The sequence below is a fragment of the Calypte anna genome, chromosome 3 (genome assembly GCF_003957555.1).
Source record: "Calypte anna isolate BGI_N300 chromosome 3, bCalAnn1_v1.p, whole genome shotgun sequence".
Taxonomy (NCBI): Eukaryota; Metazoa; Chordata; class Aves; order Apodiformes; family Trochilidae; genus Calypte; species Calypte anna.
In genome coordinates, this window is record NC_044246.1 from 26,059,835 (window position 1) to 26,082,821 (window position 22,987).

The following is a 22,987-nucleotide window of genomic DNA, read 5'->3' on the forward strand; positions in this document are numbered from 1 at the left end:
TAATTATTTCCTCTATGAATCTAAAAGTCATATTAAGAGATCTACAGACTGGTTGAATTAATGGGTTAATATATCAATTCTCTACATAAGTCTAATTTTATAAACTATTTTAAGATTTCTTGTGCTCTCTGTCTTATGGATGAGCAGTATCTACTATACTACACCCATGAAGCTTGAATAAAATTTTATATTTAAAGTTCCCTGTGAAAGCTACTATCAAACAATAATAAAATCAGTCTGAGCATCACCCCATACTTAAAACATCCCACCAACTCAAAAAACTCCCAAAGAGGGCTCTCAAGGAACTTTCTAAATGCAACCTACACATTACAGAAACAGTTCACTACATCATCTTAACAGAACAAACACTTTCAGAAGTTGCTCAGTTTTTTACAATTCTGTGAAAAAAAAAGTACACCTTGGCTATATCTCATGCTGCCTGGGCAAGCCAAAAGCAGAACTTTCCCTCCTGACTGCTCTGAGCCAAGGTACTTCCAACCTTACTGATCAGCAATACAAGAATATTGAGAGAGTAAAGCAAGAACCTTTGGATGTTTAGCAACTTCTTTCCTGTCCTCTTGAGCTTCTGGAATATTTACTGGGACCACTGCATCTTTCAGTAAAGCAGTGTACCGAGGTGCTACTGGATCTATAACCTACAGAAAACAAATGAGGTAGACCATGAATACATGACACTGACAAAGAAATAATATGTTATATAAAACAACAACCACCAGAAAGGAATATTAAGTGGTAGTCTTTATGTTACTGCATTTTTTAAGTTTGGTTTAAAATTACTTTAATCCAAAACTATAGAATACTTGATTATTTCCCATCTCTACCGACAGACTTTCAGTAAAAAATATGGACTGGGTACAAATGACACTGCAAGTAACCAAACCATGTGCTAATGACTCATAGGGAAGAGAGCAAAATGTACTTTGATATAGTTTTACTATGTACATAGGTTACTACACCTGAATTACTTTCCTTCTGGGTAGTAGAATTTAAAGCAATAATTTATCAGTGCAGTTAGTTTTTTGTCTAGGAGCACAAGACTGGACCCCATACTTGTTTTCCAAGTCAGTGTTCCAGCAGAACCAGGGAAAGAACTGTCTACAGAGGAAGCACCAATCAAGTCTGCAATTTTAATGCAGACACATTAGATACTATAATAAGGCAATACCATAATACTGACTTCATCGGGATTTCTACAACCTGACTTTGGCAAGGAAAAGCCACCACTACTATGTGACCCTACACTTTTAATGTCCATTTTCAAAGTCAACTAAGATAGATTTTCACAGCACTTTTGATACTCAAAATACTGATTTGGCGAACTATTCAAAGGCACTTAAAAACATAATTCAAGTAAAACAGCTGTCTAGGTCCAGAAAGAGTATCAGAGACACCCCAGTTTAACTGAAAAGTGACATAAAATACCTGTTTTTATTAATATATAGTGATTTTTTCCTCCTTAGTTTATTCCCCCACAAGTGACAAACTAGACATTAATTTTAGAAAAAAATATTTTGCATGAAATTGACATCAGCAAGTAAGGTGATATAACCTTTAGTTTTTAGTCTAAGTGACTTAAATAAGAACTTAAGTTCTTAGTCACTGACATGAGACTCCTAAATGTCAGACACACTTTAAAAAAAAACTTGTGCATTTATCTCAAAATATAGATTTCTTATGTCATTTAATATCATCATTTTGATAAGTAAATGACCAACTTTTAAATGTTCTTTAGCCAGGCTTTTTATTTTATTCATTAAAACTCACAATCCTTCCTCAGATGACATGTAATAAAGTGTGAATAGCACAATTAGAGGATAACATAGAAAATGAGTTCTCACACTGATGAAGATTTAAAGCTCAGAACTACCTGCAAGCAACTGATTGTTTTTGCTTATGTTGCATATTACCAACCATCTGCACAGATATATGTAAATAAAATTGGCTAATAAATATGGTGCTGTCTAAGGAGTTGAGTGAATCATCCGAGAAACTCAGTTTAAAATCCAAATAATGAGTCCCTACGGTCCCACAGTGAACCTTCCCCAAAATCCAATTCTTCATCATAAATATATTTATGCAGCAACAGAAAGAACCAATTCATAAACCTTTGTGTATGTAGCAGACCAAATGCAAAATACATGAAGAAATGCAAGACACGTGCCAGACAAGCAAAAACTACTTAAATGAACAGATCTGGGTACTACCTATGCAAAACCAAGCAGGAATCCCAATGCAAAATAACAGGTGTTTCCACAATCACACAAAATATGCAATAGTAACAATTCGCCTTATTATAGTGTCCAAGCATCTGCTGCCAAAGAGCAACTAACCATGTCAAGATGCAATATTCCATGTATGACATTCAGTCAGAAATCTCTGCAGTGCTGGCCTTATCTCTATAGGTGGTATACCCAGCACATTACTCCCTTTGCCACAGAAAGGAGAAGTGGCCAACATGAATCAGATTGGATCAGATTTGTGGTGATGTTAACAAATAAGCCAAACCAGAAACAGGCAGCCTTTTAAAACTAGGAATAATGCATTTTCAGTGGGTTTGTAGAGCTCCTGTTATATAAGCAAATGTGACTGTGCTATGAAGCTGCAAAATGATAGCTTATGCTGTGTATGCTTACAGTACTGTAAGCTATATGCTAAGGTAAAAAGCATTAAGTAATACCTTCTTACAGATAGCTCGCAGCTTGAAAGCAGAAAAATGAAATGCAGTTTTCAGATCACATTTTACAGCATATATCATTATCTTTCCCCATACTGCTAAGTAAGGCAAGTAAGTATTGGTATAGGAGAATCAATAGGATTAGTGCTAGTTTGTGTTAGAAAGGGGGGGACATTCCATTTTCCTGAAACTGTGCCAAATGATGCAACGTATTGTAACTGCTACTTGTTATGATAAGCACTCCAATGAACACATTTTCTCTACATATCCCAGAAAGAGGAACTCAGGAGTAGTGTCCAGTTCAAGTAAGCACATACCTTTTTGTTAAAGGACCAAATTTTATCCCACTCCATATTTACAACAGATCGAGAGGAGCCCTGGGAGGGAAAAAAGTACATGAATGTCAGTTTCTAGCTCTTAGACTCATTTAAGACAGAGCCCTTTAGAGACTACAAACTCTCTCCTGTCAAATTCATCAAAACAGTGTAGAAAGGCATCCCAAGCTTGCAAAATAGAACACTTTTTGAAGGAACCTGCTACTCCATTTTGCCAGGACTTACTCACAGGTGTTAATTTTGTTGAATCGGTACATATGAAAGCAGCAAATCTTAAAAAGAAAAAACCTCCCAGTGGCAAGTACTTTAACTGCAACTTGACAAAATGTTTTCCTTACTGAGTGAGATTTAAAGAATTTGAGAGAAGAAAACACCCACCTGAGCAGCAATGAACTGTTTAAGCCCTTCAACTGTCATGCCTCTTCTTAAGACACCACGTACAGTGGGAAATCTTGGGTCATCCCTAGTGTGAAAAGATGTTTCATCAGTATCACACACTACGTTCTACCTATTAGTCAGACTGATCAAAATGCTTACTAATACTGCATATATAAAAAGCCCAGCTTCAGTGCATTTTGCTTGTGAGAATTAGGAGTTAGATAAGACCTAACTGAAAACACTAAGCTCTTATCCATATGAACACATGGTGCAGATTTTGTACTTCACTCCATAGAGAGAAGCCATCTCTTGGTGAAGTAGCTCTTCACTCTTCTAGCTCTTCACTCACATCTATGCAATCATAAGTCCCTCAAAAACTGGCAAAGCAATAGTTTTGTCCCTGTCACATTAATTCCATTTCAATTGCACCTGAATACAGGAAGCTGAAACTACAGGGCTTCATACTTTCATGCTCAAGAGAAACCAGGAAGACTTAACTGACAATGACAGTGTTATCTCTCAATATATCACATTCTATCACATAAGTAATATAATTCTATTATTTTCTTCTCTTATGCAAGAAATTAAAAAGCCTAATCTGAAACGAAAAACATGGAAACATGGGAGTACAAATCAAACCTTGCTGAGTACCTAACAGGAAGGGTCTAGGGAAAGAGAGGTCATCAAAAGACCAGCTACAGCTCTACCAAAAAAAAAAAAAAAAAAAAAAAAAAAGGTAATTTTGGCTCTAACAGAGTGGCTCCATGCATAAGCTAGGAATCTAGGCTTTCAACACAATTGAGAAACAGAAGAAAAAAAATATGCACACTTGGCACACCTAAAAAAGACAATCAGGCAGCCTACAAGCTAGCCCACTGTGGGAACAAAGAGTGAGCTTCTCTAGGCTCTGAACTGCTTGCAGAAGCAAAAAGGTACAGCTTACTCTTTCTAGGAAAATACTTAAGCTAGTAGGCTACCAAGCACTGTCTGTAGAAATCCAGCTAACATGAAAAAAAGAAGATAAAGAAAAGAAACAGGGTAGGCAGGAGGGAAGTAGGACAGATTTAACCAGATGGATAGGACCAGAAGCTTTTCAGTTCAGGCCCCTTCCTGGCAGTGCTCTGGAATGTATCCGATGACTCAGAGTGGAAAATGTGTGAGTAGCACCCGTGGCAAGAGACGGAGTCCAAAAATAAGGTGCCTCATGTTTATTACAGGCTATGAATATGTACATATAACCACTACTATACAGTACTATACAGACATATTGCACATGCAGAAACCACTGGAATTAATCTATGTTCTTAAATATTGTTTAAATATTCTTTCATGCTGCTTTGATGTATAAACACTGTACAAACAGGGAATGCATGCATTAGTCAGGAGTAGCTTAAAAGAACAATGCTGAACTACAACCATGTAACATACCATCCATCCACAAGCCCTTCGTTGACAAACCACGTAAGCTTTCTCTTAGAGAGCACAGTGTTGTTGAGGTTTAGCCTGCTGTACTCCCATATGTATGGTTTCCTTATGCCCAGAGCCTCAATGATCCAGTAGAACTGTTCATCTCTGTCATGGTATTCAGTTGTTCTCAGTGCATGGGTGACACCTTCAATACTGTCAACAATGGGGCAGGCAAAGTCGTATGTGGGATAAACTCTGAGAATAAAGACATTCAGTTAAGCAGGGTGGAAGAAAAAAGCACTTTTTTCACTTGTAAACATTTAAAGTAAGCATAGTTTCTACTTACATATTATAAATACTTATAAAATCTATGATCCTGAAAAGTTTCAGATTGAGACTAAAACAGCACATGCACAACAGAGGACAATACATGTCTAAAACAAAGTCTTCAAGAAATTAAATAATCATAGCCTTAATAATCAAGACTTTAAAAAAAAAAAAAGCCCTACACCACTACTGTTTTTTTCAAAACCATAAAATGTTGGCTTATAGGGGTTTTTTTCTTAAAACAGAAAAAACATTTAAAAATCTTCACTTGACTGAATAATAAGTAAAGCTTTAATGTTTGAAACCAAACCCCTACCCACAGAAATAGGTTTACTACACACACATTAAATCAATGTTTTCAAAAAGGGAGTTGTATGGCTGGGCACACTGGATTCAAATAAACATTAAACCACAGCCTGGAGCAACTGGCTAGGCTTACTCCGATGCACAAAGTAGGAACTTTTCATTCTGCAAAAAGACAGGAGTTGTGAAAACTGAAGCAGCCACTCAGGTAAGTAGATCAATCATGCTTTGCAGCAATGAAAAATTGTAGTAATGTAAAATTGCCATGGTTCTATTTAAGCTATTGCTGTTCAAGATACAGCTATTAAGTCTTAATTCATGTTATGACTTAAAGCTCTTCAGTGACATAACAATGGACCAAAACCAAAAAAATATTTATGGTCGACTGCAATGGCCAGCTCACAGGATTTTAAAGTAATTTGCCAAAGATTCAGAAAGTCAAAGAACTCATATATTCTGACTGAAAAATGCTAGCAGGTTCAAAGTATTAAAAGAAGTTTACTAGGGAATGGTGAATGCCATGAAGAGACAACATCACAGGCCACACAAGACAGAAGTGGACGTACTTGTAGGTATTTCCAGTACGTGGGTGAGGCTGGTTTTTACATCGATAAAGAGTTGGATCCCTCATACATCCATTGTTACTGCTCATATCTATTTTTGCTCGTAGACAACAAGTTTGTCCATATTCTGTTCCCTTTTTCATTTCTTCCCACATTTGTAAATTCTTATTAATACCTGAGAACAATAAAAGTAATTCTTATTCTACGGCATTATAAAGTTGATACAGAAACACATTTTATTACTGCAGTACTAAAAAGCAACATCATCTTTAGACACAGGAATTAATTCTCACACACTTTACATTTTTAATTTTTAAGAGTCATAAAGAATGTTGATAAATTCCTACATACAAAGGCTTACTGTACCAGTCTATATGTACAGTTATTCCAGCCTTGCAGAACAAAGCACAAAACACTTCCTAACTTCTATAACGATCTTATAGGCATGCAATTAGTAATTTCATCCATCTTCTTCAATAAAAGTCAAGTTTTGATACCAAATAAGAAAATACGTAAGCAAGATGCAAGCTTAAAATATCTTACAGTTATTTCTGTGTTTAGATTCTATTCTTTGCTCACGCTCTGCTTTCATTTGTTCTGCAGGTGTGTCATCCACATACGCCTTCCCTTCTTGAATAAGCTTCTCAGCATATTTCATTATTGTTTCAAAGTGATCTGAGGTATATGTAAATTGATCTGGTTTGATATGCAGCATTGCAACATCTTCAAGAATAACCTGCAAAACACAAAATTGTATACTCTTATTTAGGAAAGGTAGTTGTCTTAAATCCCTACCCTCTTTATCCCAGATGTGTCCAGGAAGGATAAACCATAAGAATAATCTGACATGCATAAACAAAAAGAGAGGCAGGAATTTATCATTCATTCATTCACAGCCTAAAATCATGAGATCCGACTTAAAGACATTCAAGAGGTAGGACAAGAAAAGGAGGTGAAAACTGAAACAAATCACTTGTTACTAAGTATTTATATAATGAAAAACAATTGTATTGGAAAAGTTGCATATCTACATCCTGTAAAATAAACACTGGAGAAGGGGAAGAAATGAGCTACCAGTAAATGGGTTTAATGCTTTTTAAGGTAAAGATGATGGAAATTTCCTGCAACCAAAAGACTTGTGTCGTATTGGTACTGTAAAAATTTAGTACAAAAGAAGTCTGAAAGTCAGTACAGTAAATACAAACTTCCCTGCTTTCATATCATACCTTTTCAAAGTCTTCTTTCTCTTTTTCAGGATTTGTGTCATCAAATCTCATAATAAGTTTTCCTTTAAAGTTTACTTGGTAGTGCTGATTTAGCAGGGCAGCTTTGGCATGACCAATATGCAGATATCTAAAAAAGAAATTAAAAACAAATATATACAACAGCACTACTTCAGCTAGACCATTTTTTTTTTTTTGTGAGAAAATAGAAAGCAACACATAAGTCTAATAAAACCAACCAAACAAAACCAAAAAACCCTCAGGATATTTATGGAAATACTATACATTTATTAAAGTAGATTATGTTTTTTCTACCATAAGTTTAGTAGTTAACTGTTAAAAATACCTAAATATGTAAGTGAGAGTGTCACTATGGATATAAAAATAGGACTACAATTATCTCCATTTTTACAGACTAACTTAAAGCAACTGTTTATGATACTCAGTAGTAGCAACCAGATAATCTGAGCATACCACATTCAGAAGAATGCAATTTCCCGAAATGGTGGTTGCTGTGTATTTTTAAAATACGATTAAAAGCAACTGTGAATTTGAACTACATATAAACCCCAGATTCACAAATTAAAATCTCTTCCAAAATCAATTAAAAATATACATGTCCCTAAAGAATAGCATTTTAAGTAAAACATCAGACTTTAGACACTGTAAGCTACTGAAGTAACATGAGAACACTATTAGTACACATATATACATACATGCACATAATATAATACTCAGGATATTTAAGCAAAAGTTTATACTTATTAGAATAAGAAACACTAGTACAGAAGACACATGATGCTGAATATCCAGTTTAATGAAGAAAGGCAATCATGGAAATTTTACAGCAATTGGGCAATGCTAAAAATAAACAGAAAACTAAAAGCTGGCTGGAAATTGTATTTATTCAATTTACTCATCACATTTCCACTCTATGGCCTTTAAAGAGTGTGTATTTTGGGATCACAAAAGTCTAGAAACATAGGCCAAAGACTGTGATGACACATCCAGTGTCAAGCTTCCCAATGGGAGGCTTACCCCTTACAGCTTTCCTTTCTCAAGGCTAAGCTTCTTTGAGAAGCACTATGAGTCCTTCCACCCAACTCATAAAGAATGTATTTACACATCAGAATTCCCGTCAGTGCTTATGCCTCTATTATCCATGTAAATGCAGTCCTTCTGCTTCTTGCCACCCCAGTGCTGAGAAGCAACACGTCACATGCTGGCAACACAACTTCCTATTCCAAGTTCAGGCAGCAGCACAATGAAGTACAGAGAGGTAAAGAAACAGCTCTAATTTAAATGTGGACAAAGCTGCAAATACTCTTGTAGCTTAAAAGCCTTGTCTGATAAGCTGAATAATGTCCTTACCAAAGTGCACTTTCCCTTTTTTTTCTTTAGAAACACAAACAGAAGCTTCTCAAAGCAGTTATGTTTCTTACCCACTTGCTTCAGGAGGAAACCTCACAATGACCTTTCCCATCTCTGCACCAGGAAGTTCAACAAACTTCCCAACATCCGCTTTCTTTTCTGTTGCCTTAAATATTAACAGAGATATAATTACAGATTACATTAGCTGTATAATCCAATATAAAGCTCTAGGTATTAGCTTCTTCTCCAAGGTCTTCACTCAAGGCAGACAACAAAAAGCTTCCACAATGGAATCTAAATTCACCTCTTAACAGTTTTCACGTACTCATAGTACATCAAAACAAGATTAATGCTGGACTTCTAAGTTATTCTATCTTCAAATTTGATCCAGGACTGAAAAGTACCACCAAGTTGTGGGACTAAGTTTCCACAGAACAAAACAGTTGCTAGCCAAGTTCTTTATATCTTACTGTTCTAACATGGTTGTGATTAACAAGTTCAGTCAACCAAGGACTGAAATCTTTCCAGTTCTACCAGGATAGCCAAATCCACTTCAGAAAAAGCAAACAGTCTACCTACAGAGTGGTGCTGACTAAGTGGTGTCATTTTTACATTATTCCATTTAGGCAGTGGAATAAATCACCCTTGTCTCTCTAAATATGATACTGACACATTTTATTTTTAACCAAGAGTTTACATAAATTTTGTTTACTGTACAACCAATTCCTTTTCATTCACTAATTTGGAAAAAAAGTAATTTAAAATTGTCTTATAGTGCATTCACATTAATAAAGCTACTCTCCAGGGGATCTGAGTAAATCTTACCATTTTAACCTTTGGTGCACCAGAAGCCCACTTGGCACCTACAGACTGAAAAGCTGGCTGTACTTCAAGAAAGCCATACCACCTCTTTGTATGGACAGGAGCTTTGTTTTGCTCTAATTGCTCTTGCCATTTGTTGTTATCTGTGAAGAGAACAAATTATTTTTCAACCTATTGCTAACAGTGATTTTTAAGACAAAAAATACACCACGATTTTAAAAAAATCTTCTTATGCTAGGGTGATGGTGAAACAGAAGCTTAACATGAGCCATCAATGTCCACTTGCAGGCCAGAAAGCCAACCATGGCCTGGGCTGCATCAAAAGAAGCAGAGACAGCTGGTCAAGGGAGGAGATTCTCTCCCTCTCCTCTGCTCTTATGAAACCCCACATGGAGTGCTGTGTCCAGTTCTGGAGTGCCCAACATATGAAGGGCACAGAGCTCCTGGAACATGTCCAGAGAAAAACTACAAAAATGATCAGAGGGCTGGGGCACCTCCCCTATGCAGACAAGCTGAGAAAGTTGGGGTTGTTCAGCCTGGAGTAGAGGAGGCTCCAAGGTGACCCTACAGCAACCTTCCAATACCTGAAGGGGGCCCACAAGAAAAATGGGGAGGTACTTTTCCCATGTAGCAAGAGGACAAGGGGAAATGATCTAAAACTTGAAAAGGGGAGACTTAGGTTAGACATTAGGAAAAAATCCTTTCCTTCGAGATTGGTGAGACAGTGGAACAGGTTGACCAGCACCAAGGAAGCTGTGGATGTCCCCCCTTGAAGTGTCCAAGGCAAGGTTGGATGGGGCCTTGAGCAACCTGATCTAGTGGGAGGTGTCCCTGCCCATGGCAGAGAGATTGGAAGTCGATGATCTTTAAGGTCCATTCTAACCCTAGCCATTTTGTGATGCTATGTAAGTCTTTAATTTTGCATAGGTATTTTACTTGTATGATGAATTTGGTCACACTGAATGGTAGATTGACACCTATCAACTTTAGGCATACATCTAAGAGAACATAAAAAAACCCAACACATAAAAACAGTACAGCAGAGGCTTCTAAGCTACAAAGGGTATTTCACAGGGTTCAACATATCTCTTTTAACTATTCGAACTAAACAACAAACAAATTTCCTGTAGTAAGATAATGGCATTGAAAAGCCTGTGCATAAAATTTTACTCTCTATTATAAAATAATTAAAGTATTTAATCCAAAATTTTGGGCAACAGCAAATTTTCTTATTTAGGAAACAAATAATGAAAAGACAAACTTACAATTAACAGAAAAAATGTTTAAAAATTCCCCTCTATTTTTACATCCTATAAATTTCCAAGTATAACAACGTTGAAAAACTGCAGGGTTTCCTAAGCTATACTATTCCCACCACCAGCAATGCGCAGGCCAAGGCAGTACGCACAGACACATAGTCTGACATACAGTTAAAAGTGGCTACCAGCATCCACAAAGAAGGAGATTAGGTACATCCTGGTATACACTGATGGCAAAGTAATGAAGGCCAGAACGTACACTGATACCTTTTAGCACAGCCCAGACGCACAAGTCTGCGAGGCTCAGAGAGTTTCCAACCAAGTAGGTTCTCAGAGACAGACAGTGATTGAGCTCTTTGACTGCTGAAACAAAGTGGCTGGCAGTAGATAACTTTGTGACACTAAACTCCAGCCAATGGTCAACCTGGTTTTAAGAGAGAAAAGATAGGCAGTTAATAAAAGAATTAAAGAAATTTGTAAAAAATCTGTAGTGTACTACCCATTTAATAGCTGAACAGATAATAAATTAACTGGAACATTAAATATATTGGACAATAAATGACAATATATGCTCAAAGAACATTTAAAATACACTGAAATATTCACCCAGAACTATATTATATTTAACTGCTTGCTTTAGGACATATTAACACTGCTGAAAATATTGACTTTAGTGAAGCTATTCTCATTGATAAAAATAATTAGCCATTTTTATATACTTATTTATCACACACAGTATACAGTAATCTTTACCCTTTCACTATTTAGGTAACACATTTGTGACTATTTGATATTCCTGGAACAGCTACTGGACAAAGTATACTATTTTCATCTCCATCCTCATCTTCTCTGCCTTATGTCCTTTTAGATTTGAAGAAATAAAATGCCCTTCCCATCTCATTTCCTACCCCTCTCTCCTGCAAAACAGACTCCACCTGTAAAAGGAAATATATCTCAGTATTAAAAAAAAAAAAAAAAAAAGGAATCAGGCCCTTGGTTAATAATATAGCCCTGTCTACAAATTGAATCCCTCAATCCTGCAAGATAGTCTTTTCTAGTCCTCTGTTCCTATGCCATGTGCAAGTGTTCCATAAACTGCACAAGGAATCCTTCCAGTATTCAAGCCCATGTGGCAGGCACAGATGTAATAACACCACCACAGAATTCAGTTTAGTCATTTGCAGCTACACCAATATATTTGCAACACAAATTCAGCTGTCACTGTACTTCTCAACAGTACAACTTTATATTTTGAAAACAAAGCAGTGAAAAGTATTTTGTCAGAAATACTAAACTTGAAAGTGTGTTTGCAGAGGTCTCACAGTTTTACTTTAAAACTAGGTATTTGTACAGAAAGTTTAAATAGCTGCAAGATATCCTACAACTTTTTAATGCCTTACAAGCAATATACTAAGACAACACTTCAACACTTTCCCTGAGTCCAGCTATAAGGGATGAATATGATTACTACTAGCTGCAAGTAGCTTTAGAAAAAAGTTGAACTGAGTCCTTCACTTCCCTCCTCAAATTTCAGAGGAATTAAATTTCAATATATCCATTAGTTTCAGCAATCCAATTAAAATTCAGCATATGATTATTCTGAGCTTGACTCAAGAGGAATTCCTTCTCATTTCATATCACATTCACCGTTCCTAATAACTTTTTATTATCTGTAGGAGGAAGGAAGGCAAAAAAAGTTCTTTGGCACAAAAATTCTGGTGCCCTCACGGAAGCACTAGGGAAGAATTACAGAATACAAGACTTTGCATGAGGCAGCAGTCCTTCCATGCAATGATGCCATGCCACAGAGAATGAAATCAGCCATCTTTTTGTCCATAATCCAGAGTAAAAAAAAATTCTTCATTTCAATGTCATACACTGTTCATTGGTGTTATAGTAAAGTGCTACAAGTTAGCAACTATGGCAAAAGTGTTAAGGAAAGTTCAGAGGGAAAATTGCACATAACACCTTCCAACTTGAATTAGATTAACAAATTACATTAATAAACTTTCAGATTAGGAGTTTTTCTTACAGAGGTGGGAAAGGGCAACCCCTTCAAGGCTTGGATTTATGACTCTTCTTTGTATGAAGGAGCGACACTAACAAAATAAAACCCCCAGCATGCCACATAGTTGAAACCTCAATCTAACAATAAAATGAAGAACAGATATAAATAAGAATTATAGAATTTTCAGGATTGGAAGGCACCTTTAAGATCATCTAGTTCCAACCCCCCTGCTATGGGCTGGGACACCTCTCACTAGATCAGGTTGCTCAGAACTCTGTTCAGCCTGGCCTTAAAAACTTCCAGGGATGGGGCTTCTACCACCTCTCAGGGGAACCTGTTCCAGTGTCTCACCATCCTCATGGTGAAGATCGTCTTCCTAACTTCCAATCCAAATCTACCCTCCTCTAGTTTGAATTGCAAAACCAAAGATTTTATCAGAGGCCAGAAATAAGAAAAAAGGAAAGGATAAATAAAAAACAATTAAAAAAAAAAACACACCACAAAAAACCTTAATAAATAAATAAAAGGCATGATTTCTTCTCACCTCAGTGTGTTCCAACAGATTTGAACCATACAACCCAGAAGAACCAGCAGCTCTTGCCATATAACGAGCTATTGAATTCACATCGGTAAAGGAAACATGCCTAAGAAACAGAAATAGACAAGATAAGGGTATATTAAGTAATTACTACCTCCAGTTCAGTTTTAATTCTACACACATAGTCAAAACATATAAAGCAAATGCAAAAAAACTTCTGGATGAACCAATGGGTAGGCATCAGGTCACCAGAATAAAAAAAAATATATAGCAGAAGAATATATTAGTCCCTGCTTTTCTACCACCAGATGGAATAACAAACTTTTTAACATGAAACAATTTGTTTATGTGAACACAAATTAACAAAAATAAAATTGATTATTCTTTCAAAGAATACAACCCTCTCTCCACATCCCACAGAATGAATAGGCATAACCTGAACTACATATTTTCCAGAATATAAGGATACAGATAAATATTTGCTTTGTTTTCTTTTCATATAAGAAGGATGACTTTTAAGAGGCTTCTTAGAAAATCTACAGAGGAATCAACAGGTCTCCACTGTGGTTTGAAGGGGAAGAAAAAAACGTGTTCTCTTGTTACTGACTTTAGTCAATGCACACTTCATAAAGACTGTATGTTGAACACACTTGGTTGCCTTTGTCTCTGTTTTTCACTCAGTCTTCTCCAGATAAAAGACAAATTTGAGTTTGTTTTTCCCACTCTACTGTTGAAAATGCTCAGTATATCTGGGTACAAAAAGTTCTCCAAAGAGCATATACCTTTCTGTGGCTTAATTTAAATTACAAGTGATAAAACAAGGAGAAATGGCATCAAATAGAACCAGGGGAGGTTCAGATTGGGTATTAGGAATAATGACTTTACTGAAAGGGCTGCCAGGCACTGGAACAGGTTGCACAGCAAAGTGGAGGAGTTACCCTGCTGAAGATATCTACTAGATATGTAGATGGGCTGCTGAGGGTTTAGTGGTGGGTTTAGCAGCATGCTAAGTTAACAGCTGGTCTTGAAGATCTTCAAGGTCTTCCAACCAAAATAGTTCTATGATTTTAAGAAGTCGCCTCAGTGCAAGAGGATCTGGTGGGCTCAAGTGGCAGAGGATGAGAGCAGAGAACACTGAAACTGAGTGTGAAACAGGACTCAGATACACAGGCCCAGATAGGGAGCATTTTCAGGTGCTAAGGGAGTTGGCAGGTGGTCTTGTGAGAATGCTCGGTAAGGGAGACGTTCCTGAGGACTGAAAGAAAGCATCATAACATGGGCTGAGAAGGACTGCAGTGGAAGGGAGGGGGCAGGTGGTGGTGGTCAGCAGAACTGCTATCCTGGATTTCCAGAGGGCAGATTTTGGCCTGTTTGTTTAGGAGACTGGTTCACAAGAGTCCCTTGGGAGGCAGTCCTAATAGGCTAGAAAGTAAAGGAAGGTTGGATGATCTTTAAGAAAGAAATCTTAAAAGGTGCAGACAAGCCAGTAGTGAATAAAACCAGCTGGGCTGAACAGAGTTTGGTTGGAACTCAAGAAAAAAAGGAGAGTGTATGGCCTGTGAAAGAAGGGGCAGGTAGATTAGAGGGGACTACAAAGGGAGAAAATCACAGGGAGAAAATCACAAATGCAGGGAGAGAATCACAAGCTTCAAAGCCCTACTAGAACTGAATCTGTCTGCTGCTATAAAAGACAATAAAAAATGTTTCCAGAAATAACAGTAGCAGCAACAGGAAGGCTAAGAATGTCCATCTTTTATCAGGTGTGGGGGGAAATACAGAACAAAAGTATGAGGAAAAGGATGAAGTATTTAATGCCTTCTCTGCCTTAATCTTCAGTACCAAGACCAGTTTTTCTCAGGGTACTCAGCCCCCTGAGCTGGCAGACAGGGACAAGGAGCAGAACAGAGCCCCAAAATCCATGGGGAAATGATTAGTGACCTGCTACACCAGTTAGACACACACAAGTCTACAAGGCCAGATGGGATCCACCCAAGGGTTCCACACTTCCACAGAAGTGCTCATCAGGTCACTTTCCATCATCTACCAGCAGCCCTGGCTAACTGGGGAGGTCCCAGTTCAGTGGAGGATAGCAGATGTGACACTCATCTACATGACTGGTTGGAAAAGCTGGCCAACTACAGGCCTGTCAGTCTGACCTCTGTACCAGAGAAGGTTATGGAGCATATCACCTTGAGTCCCATCACACAGCATATGCAGGACAATAACACCATCAAGCCCAGGCAGCATGGGCTCATGAAAGACAGGTTCTGCTTGACTAACCTGATGTCCTTCTAAAGAGGGGGGAAAGGCTGTGGATGTCATCTCCCTTGACTGTAGTAAAGCCCCTGACACCATTTCCCATGGCTTTCTCCGAGAGAAACTGTCTTCTCATGGCTTGGTCACATGCACACTTTGCTAAAGTGAAAAACTGGCTGGAAGACCAGGCCCAAAGGATTGTGGTGGATGGAGTTCAATCCAGTGTGGGGACAGTCACAAGTGGTGTTCCCCAGGCTTTGTATTAAGGCCACTTCTCTTTCATACCTTGATCTGGACAAGGGGATCCTGTACACCCTCAGTAAGTTGGCAGATGACACCAAGTTAGGCTGGAGTGTTGGTCTGCCTGAGGGTAGGAAGGCTCTGCAGGGGATTCTGTACAGGTTGGATCAATGGGCCGAGTCCAGCTGTATGAAATTCTACAAGGCTCAGTGCTGGGTTCTGCTTCATGTCCCAAAAACCCCCATGTGATGCTACAGGCTTTGAGGAGAGTGGCTGGAAAGCTGCCTGGTAGAAAAATACTTGGCTGAATAGGATCTGGCAGTGTCCACACTGCCTGGAAGGCAGGCAGCAGCACCCTGGCTTGTCTCAGGAACAGTGTGGCCAGCAGGACCAGGGAAGTGATGGTCTCCCTGTACTGGGCACTTGTGAGACTGCACCTTGAACATTGTGTTCAGTTCTGGCCCCTCACTACAATGACACTGAGGTGCTGGACCATGTCCAAAGAAGGGCAAAGTGGCTGGTGAAAGGTCTGGAGCATAAGTCCTGTGAGGAACAGCTGAGGGAACCAGGGGTGTTTAGTCTGAAGAAAAGGAGGCTGAGGGGAAATGTTATTGCTAATGAACTGGAACTACCTGAAAAGAGGCTGCTGTGAGCTGGGTGTCAGAGAATCATTCTGATTGGAAAAGACTTTTAAGATGATCACATCCAACCACTAATCTAACTCTACCATGTCTATGGCTAAAACATTACTGAGCACTACATCTACCTGTCTTTTAAACACCTCCAGGGATGGTGATTCCATCACCTTCCTGGGCAGCCTGTTCCAGTGTTTAATAACCCTTTCAGTGAAGAAGTTTCTTCTAATAGCCAATCTAAACCTGCCCTGGTGCAACTTGAGACCATTTCCTCTTGTCCTGACCCACCTGTCAGTGTCTTCTACCAAGTAACAAGGAATGGAACAAAAGGAAATGTCTTCATGTTGTTCCAGGGGACATTAGATTGGATATGAAGGAAAATGTCCTTACTGAAAGGGTTGTCAAGCCCTGGAACAGGCTCCCCCAGGAACTGACGGAGTCACCATGCCTGGAGGTATTTACAAGATGTTTAGATGGCTTAGTGGTGGACTGGGCAGTGATAGGTTTAACAGATGGACTTGATGATCTTTTCCAACCAAAATGATTCTGTAAGTCTACCTTCCTTTTCTACCTTTCATTCAGGATTTCAAAGACCAAAATACTGTCACAAATCTAGCTTCAAATTCACCTAAGATAAATGTGAACTTTTTCATTACTACTTAAAAAGAGATCTGGAAGAAAGATGCATCACACCATCAATTCTCCAGATAATACTCATCTCCACCATCCCACATAGAGGTGAATTACACAATCAGAGCTTCAATAGCTTCTAAGAAAGCACTGACATCAATAGAGTTCCTGTAAGTGTTCTGTTCAATTTAATCAACTAAATTGAGTCAATTTAATGGACTGAATGCTACACTTCAATGTATTTAAACAAGATTTCACTTCTGTTCTGCTATTGTTCTGTGCATCGTTATACCTAGTGTGTCCTTTATAAAATTAAAGGAATTTTTGATAGCATTCAAAAAGCCTTGCAGAAATCTATAAAAGTTCTGAAAAAGATACAGAGGGCTTCTTGATATATTGATTTGATATATTATCTTGATTGGGATATAATGAGTCCCATTTTTAGTACAATTTGATCACCCAGTATCACTAGGTTAGCTACACTAACACCTAAGCAACATAGGGCATTTGTAGTTTTTCTGCATCTAGCCTTTCAAGCTTCTAGTATCCAATATACAGAATATCCACAAAATATACCTAAAACAAAAGCCACAGCAGAGAGTTTAACATACACAGAGTATGTCCTGTTGCAATTTGACACTGCTATCAGAGTGTAATGATACTATTTCAAACTAAGAGAACCAGAATATTTCCAATATATTTGCATCTACAGAAAATCTGTGAAATGTATTTTTATTGTTTTCACTAGTTCACACTAAAACTAATATCTTTGATTAATGGAGCAAATCTGAATAAACTTATGAAATGTAACAAGTTACTCTGAGTAAAATCTTACTTGAGCTTAAAAAGCAGTTAATTTTTTGTGTGAAAAGGATTTACTTCCACCCAAGCATAGTACTAATTGGCCTCCTTTCTTTTACAAAGTTACAAAACTGCTAGGGCGCTCTTTGCAGCTCCTGCCTGTTAATTCCAGGGGCAAGTAAGGAAGAATAACCGAAAACACAATGTTACAGGTAAAGAGCATCTCTTTAAAGTGACATAAAATGCCACTTAATTCAAAACAAGGACAAATATTCATGAAGCAGAACACAAGATGGATGAAGAAAAGAAAACAGAGAATCTCCAGTTGTAATAAATTATTATTTGAATATTATCTGTAAAAAGCATTACAGAATGGTTCTCTGTAGAGGTTAGATACATCTGCCTGAAAGTAATACTACTCTGAAGCATGAGTGTGCTCACAGCAAAAAACAGAAAAGCTGCACTGCAGTTTGCTCTCTGGTAAGATGCAGGTATACTAAAACATTTCACAAAGCCAGAAGCATTTAACAGAGTGGTTTGTTTAGGAGCTACTATGATACAAAGTTCTGAAGCTAAGGCTTCAAAAATAAACCTTTAAAGTAAATTATCAGCACTTCGAATTAGTGACAAAATTTTCAACTAACCTAGCTGATAGCTAAGCTACAGCTAGTTAGCTGAAAAGTTTATCACCAGATTTTAACTGCATTTCCAAAACATAACTTAGTGAAATAGCAAATAAAACATTCTTTTTCAAGTCATGAGAACAAATGGTTTTCTGAAAAAAAAAAATTTTAAAAATCAAACCTTGAAATATCCCAAATGAATTTTCAAGTCATGCCAAAACAAGACAGCTTCAGCAGAACTGCTGCCATGGAAGCCATTTAGCAAAGGCATTAGTTGAGATACGAGCTCAGCTGATGCTTCTTAAGTTACAGATACACTTCTAACAGATTTTGAAATAGAGAATTACTGTACGACCAAGCATGAGAAAATTAATACAATATTGAGGTTTGCAATGAATTCTTACACATAATCCAATGTAAGAGATGAGATGACACGAACACACAAAAATTCCCTCTCATGGAACCACAATTCTAGATGCTATCCATATGTGGCTGAAGAGCAGAAAAGCTGTGGCTTTGTATTTCTGACATTTTTATTTACAGCTAAAATTAGTGTTTTTGCAATGTAGTGGAAAGGAGGCATGGTAATACACAAATAAAACATTATTCAACACCAAGTTTATACATTTATGTTATTCAAAGACCATCACAACGTGTCACAGGCTTGGATGCCTGCATGTGTATCTTTCAGTACATAAATACACACATGCTGCATAAACTGAGAAATAAAACTGAAACCAAAATCTGACTAGGATTACTTATGGGAAAAGCTCATGCAACTACAAATATCCAAATCACTCTCTGTTACATACGCTGTATCCCACATGCACGTAACACAGGCTGAAAATTACTAGTGATTTACTAAATAAGCCCCAATGGAACTTGCCACATTTCTCTTGCTTCAATTCGAAATGACGAATTCAGGATCAAGTCAAGATGTCCACAAAACAACATAAAAATATTATGTTATTCTTAGAAGCCAACACAAGCTTACTTTCAGTTAGGACTGCCATGTTTATGGGTCAAAATACATGCCTTACTTTAGACAGGAGACATCAGAGATTTCCCCTGATATGTCAATTATCCTTAAGATATTAAGGTATCTTCTTTTGACATCCAGGTATATTACATGATAAGGAATCTAAGATGACAGTGCAGCTTCCCAAAACTAACAGCATTAATCCTGCATTTCTGATATATAAACATATATATATATATACACACAATCCTACTCCAATCATGAAAGCCACCTTTATGCCACAAACTTGGGAATATTTATTCCACTGGCAGTGCATTTTTAGAATGACAGACAACAGATATCAACAAAAATTTCAACGATGCTTTCTACAGGATGCAGATGGATACACTGGAGAGCATGGCATAGTTAATTAGCATCTTTGTGAGGTAACATCTTGCCTTCACTTACATGCACCAGTGAGCCCAGAAGAATGCCATAAGAATTTTTAAATTCATTCTAACACATGTGCAAGTCCAGGAAACCTTGTATACCAATCTTGCCTAATATATCAAATGGCCTTGTTTTTGATAATTCATGGCACAAAACAATGAAGTGATTGCTACAGTATGAATGGTAAGACGTGTGCATACGAATAATACCAGAGCCCTTTCCATAAAGACCAAGTCTAGAATATATTGTAAATGTTCTGTCTGAGCTACAAAGAGATATCAGCAATGCAGTGATGAATTAAACGGTATTCTTCTCCTCCTACCTGAAAAGGTTACTGTCAGTGTTACAACCATGTGATTTCCAAAACTGCTGACCCACAGTTAAAAGGAGAGATGCAAAGTCACTTACTCAGACACACGGAGGATGGTTTCTTTGCCTTCATCCACTGCAATTTTAACATCATCCTTCAGATGCTCCACTGTCAGCAGAGCTCCTTCAAAAAACAAGACATAAAAAGATACTGAACTTTCTTTTAGGAAAGGTGTCCTTCATAGTAGCAACAAAGCAATTACATTTCTTTAAAAACACTATCAGGTGACTGAACTCGCTCCTTCAAGTAATAGTGCCCAGGGAAGAAATAAATGTACAAGCTGATATATTGAAGAGGCTTTTTATTCTTGGCAATCCTTAGAGCCTCAAATCAATAACGTCCAGTATACAGCAACCTGCAGTGAGCTCTGCAAGTGTCAGCAGCAATACATCTTGACTCCTAAGAGTACTGTAAAAATTACTCCTGTCCTCAATATACAGAGAGAACATTATCAAATTGCTTTTGATTATTGAACAGTAAAGTAATATCCTCCATATCTCAGCCCTGACATATGCATAAAAGGAGATCAACTACTGAATATACCAGTAGTTTCTGAACAAGGATAGGACAGTAAACCTGATTGAATGTTTACAATAAGACTAGCTATTCACAACCAAGCAACTCTATTCATGATGAAGTGCAGCAAACTTGTACAGGGTTTTCAGGGTAAGCTCACCAGTGACAATAAAGCACGGCCTCTAGAGCTGTTGAAGTTCTTAGTCTACCTCATCCACTGGACTACAGCTCTGCCAAGATCTAAAGTGGCTTGATGCAAACCTGCTCTGATCTCGATGCACTATAGCATGACACAGTAGCTCAAAACACTGAGCTAACTTGGCTGTATTTCTGCCTTGGCTCTGCTCCACATTCAGCCTGCTGAGCATAAGTGGAGGAGCTTGTGTTCTTTTGTTTTGTTCAGAAGCACATACAAAGACAGCAAACTTTTGCATAGGCAAATATTACTTAAATGAAACTACCCAAAGGACTACAATCTAGATTTTGAAAGGCATCTTATCTGTGGCAGTCTTCATAGCATGCTATGGACCTTATTTTCCCAAGAACAACGCAGAGACTACCCAGGGCAGATGATGTTGTAAGCTATTAATACACCGGCCTATATACAAAGCACTGAAGCTAGGAATTCCCTGGTTCTCACTTCTGCTCCAGTGTAAACCCTTCTTGTAGCATTATGCTTTCATCAACAGCAAGTCAAGCTGCTTCTTCCCATCCCTCAGCTATCCATCTGTGAAAGTCAAGATTACATCCCTTGTGCAATATGCTTACAAGACATGCAAGTACTTTAATAATATGCATGGAAATGCCTTGAAAATGACCAGTATTATGCACAACGAGCTATGTAATTAATGTTAGTGATATTACAGGCTACTATACTTTTCCCAGTGCACAGTCATGATGAATAGTATGAAGCAGGAATGAGTAGAATGAGTGTGCTACAAATGTTTACCATAGTGCTTCGCCTGTAATATGCACTATTTCTGACATAATTATGCAATCTCGATTAAAGCTCTACTGCCACTTACTACCTATAAAAAGAAAGAAATCCTCCAAAGCCCCAAAACCCATGCTAATCATAGCTCATACTGTAATATCCCCTTTCTTGAAAATAAGTATAAACAACTATCACGAAAAATGTTATTTGAAGCATATATGTTTTTACATGTTTTGTCAGTAGTCCTACAAGTTGCACTCTAAATGCATTTCAGAGTTGGATAACAGCATTAAAAAGAAATTTAATAAACTAAGATTAAGAAGAGAAGAAGATGTATTTTTAACAGCTGTGACAAAATGGAGTAATGACACGGAACACATATATTGTTTTGAGATGGTAGAAAGTATTCACCTTATCTAAAGCCAAAATAACATCACAGGACAGTAAGCAATTCGGAAAGCAAGATTTTGCAGCGCTACTTTTAGACAGTTCCCCGGACGAGCCGAATTTTCGCAGGAGGTCAGAACTGACAAGGCAAGATATCAGCAATCCGGCAGAGCTCACGAACACGCAATCTGAATTGGGGCTGCCTTGAAAACTTCTCAGCCTAAGTCACCCGCGGGGGTCAGCCTACGGCTCCGCTCCTTCAGCGCCAACCATGTCAGGTGCAGGCAGCTGTCACCGCTGCCCGAACAGTCCCCGGGGAGCAACCCACTGGCGACCGCCCCTGTCCCGGGCCCAGCTCCCGCCCCGATGCCTCCTCAGCACGTCAAGAGTTAGGGGGACCCCGCGGGGTCCCGGCCCTGGCGGAGACGCGGACACCCCTCCGTCCCCCCACGCCGGCCTGCCTGCCCCGCCGCCACCTCGGCGAGAGAGAGGGAGCTCGCCCCAGGGAGCGACAGAGGGGCCGGGCCGGAGAGGGAAGGACGGACCCGGGCCTCCTCCTCGCGTCTCGCTCGGCCCCGCGCGCGGGGAGAACCGGGTCGCCGCGCCGCATGATGCAACACGCCGGCCACGCGCCCGTCGCGCAGGTCCCGGCGGGCGAGCGGGCGGGGAGGAGAGAGAGCGGCCCGCCGGGCCCCCCCGGAGGCAATGGGGAGGAAGGGGAGGCTCGGCCCGCACTTACCGAGCGGGGGGTTCCCCGCCTGGACGGTGAGACTCAGCGCCGCCATGCCGCCCGTACCGCCGGCACGCCGCGGAACCAGAGAGGCTGACACGAGACGGGGTGGGGCGCGGCGCGGCGCCCGCCGGTGCCAGCTCGGCAAGGCCCGGTTCGGCACGCCCCGTCGGTCTCGTCACTTCCGGCGGGACGGGGGGCACGTGTGGCGGCTGCGTCCTCCGTGTC

At 38.9% G+C, this 22,987-nt stretch overlaps 1 protein-coding gene across 3 annotated transcripts in view; it reads right to left on the bottom strand.

Annotated features, from left to right (window-relative positions):
- EPRS1 (glutamyl-prolyl-tRNA synthetase 1) overlaps positions 1 to 22,987 on the bottom strand; it is a 43,937-nt gene extending 20,950 nt beyond the window's left edge. For 2 of the 3 annotated variants that reach the window (XM_030447781.1, XM_030447780.1), the window contains exons 1-13: positions 22,769 to 22,987; positions 20,231 to 20,315; positions 13,236 to 13,335; positions 10,951 to 11,107; positions 9,428 to 9,567; positions 8,674 to 8,768; positions 7,235 to 7,361; positions 6,552 to 6,744; positions 6,012 to 6,183; positions 4,837 to 5,070; positions 3,409 to 3,493; positions 3,013 to 3,072; positions 546 to 656 (exon numbers count right to left, since the gene is read on the bottom strand). In XM_030447781.1, coding sequence (XP_030303641.1) covers positions 546 to 656; positions 3,013 to 3,072; positions 3,409 to 3,493; positions 4,837 to 5,070; positions 6,012 to 6,183; positions 6,552 to 6,744; positions 7,235 to 7,361; positions 8,674 to 8,768; positions 9,428 to 9,567; positions 10,951 to 11,107; positions 13,236 to 13,335; positions 20,231 to 20,315; positions 22,769 to 22,814 — 1,605 coding nt within the window. In that variant the 5' untranslated portion in view covers positions 22,815 to 22,987. The remainder of the gene's footprint in view (positions 1 to 545; positions 657 to 3,012; positions 3,073 to 3,408; positions 3,494 to 4,836; positions 5,071 to 6,011; positions 6,184 to 6,551; positions 6,745 to 7,234; positions 7,362 to 8,673; positions 8,769 to 9,427; positions 9,568 to 10,950; positions 11,108 to 13,235; positions 13,336 to 20,230; positions 20,316 to 22,768) is intronic. The other variant, XM_030447783.1, reaches the window with a different exon arrangement.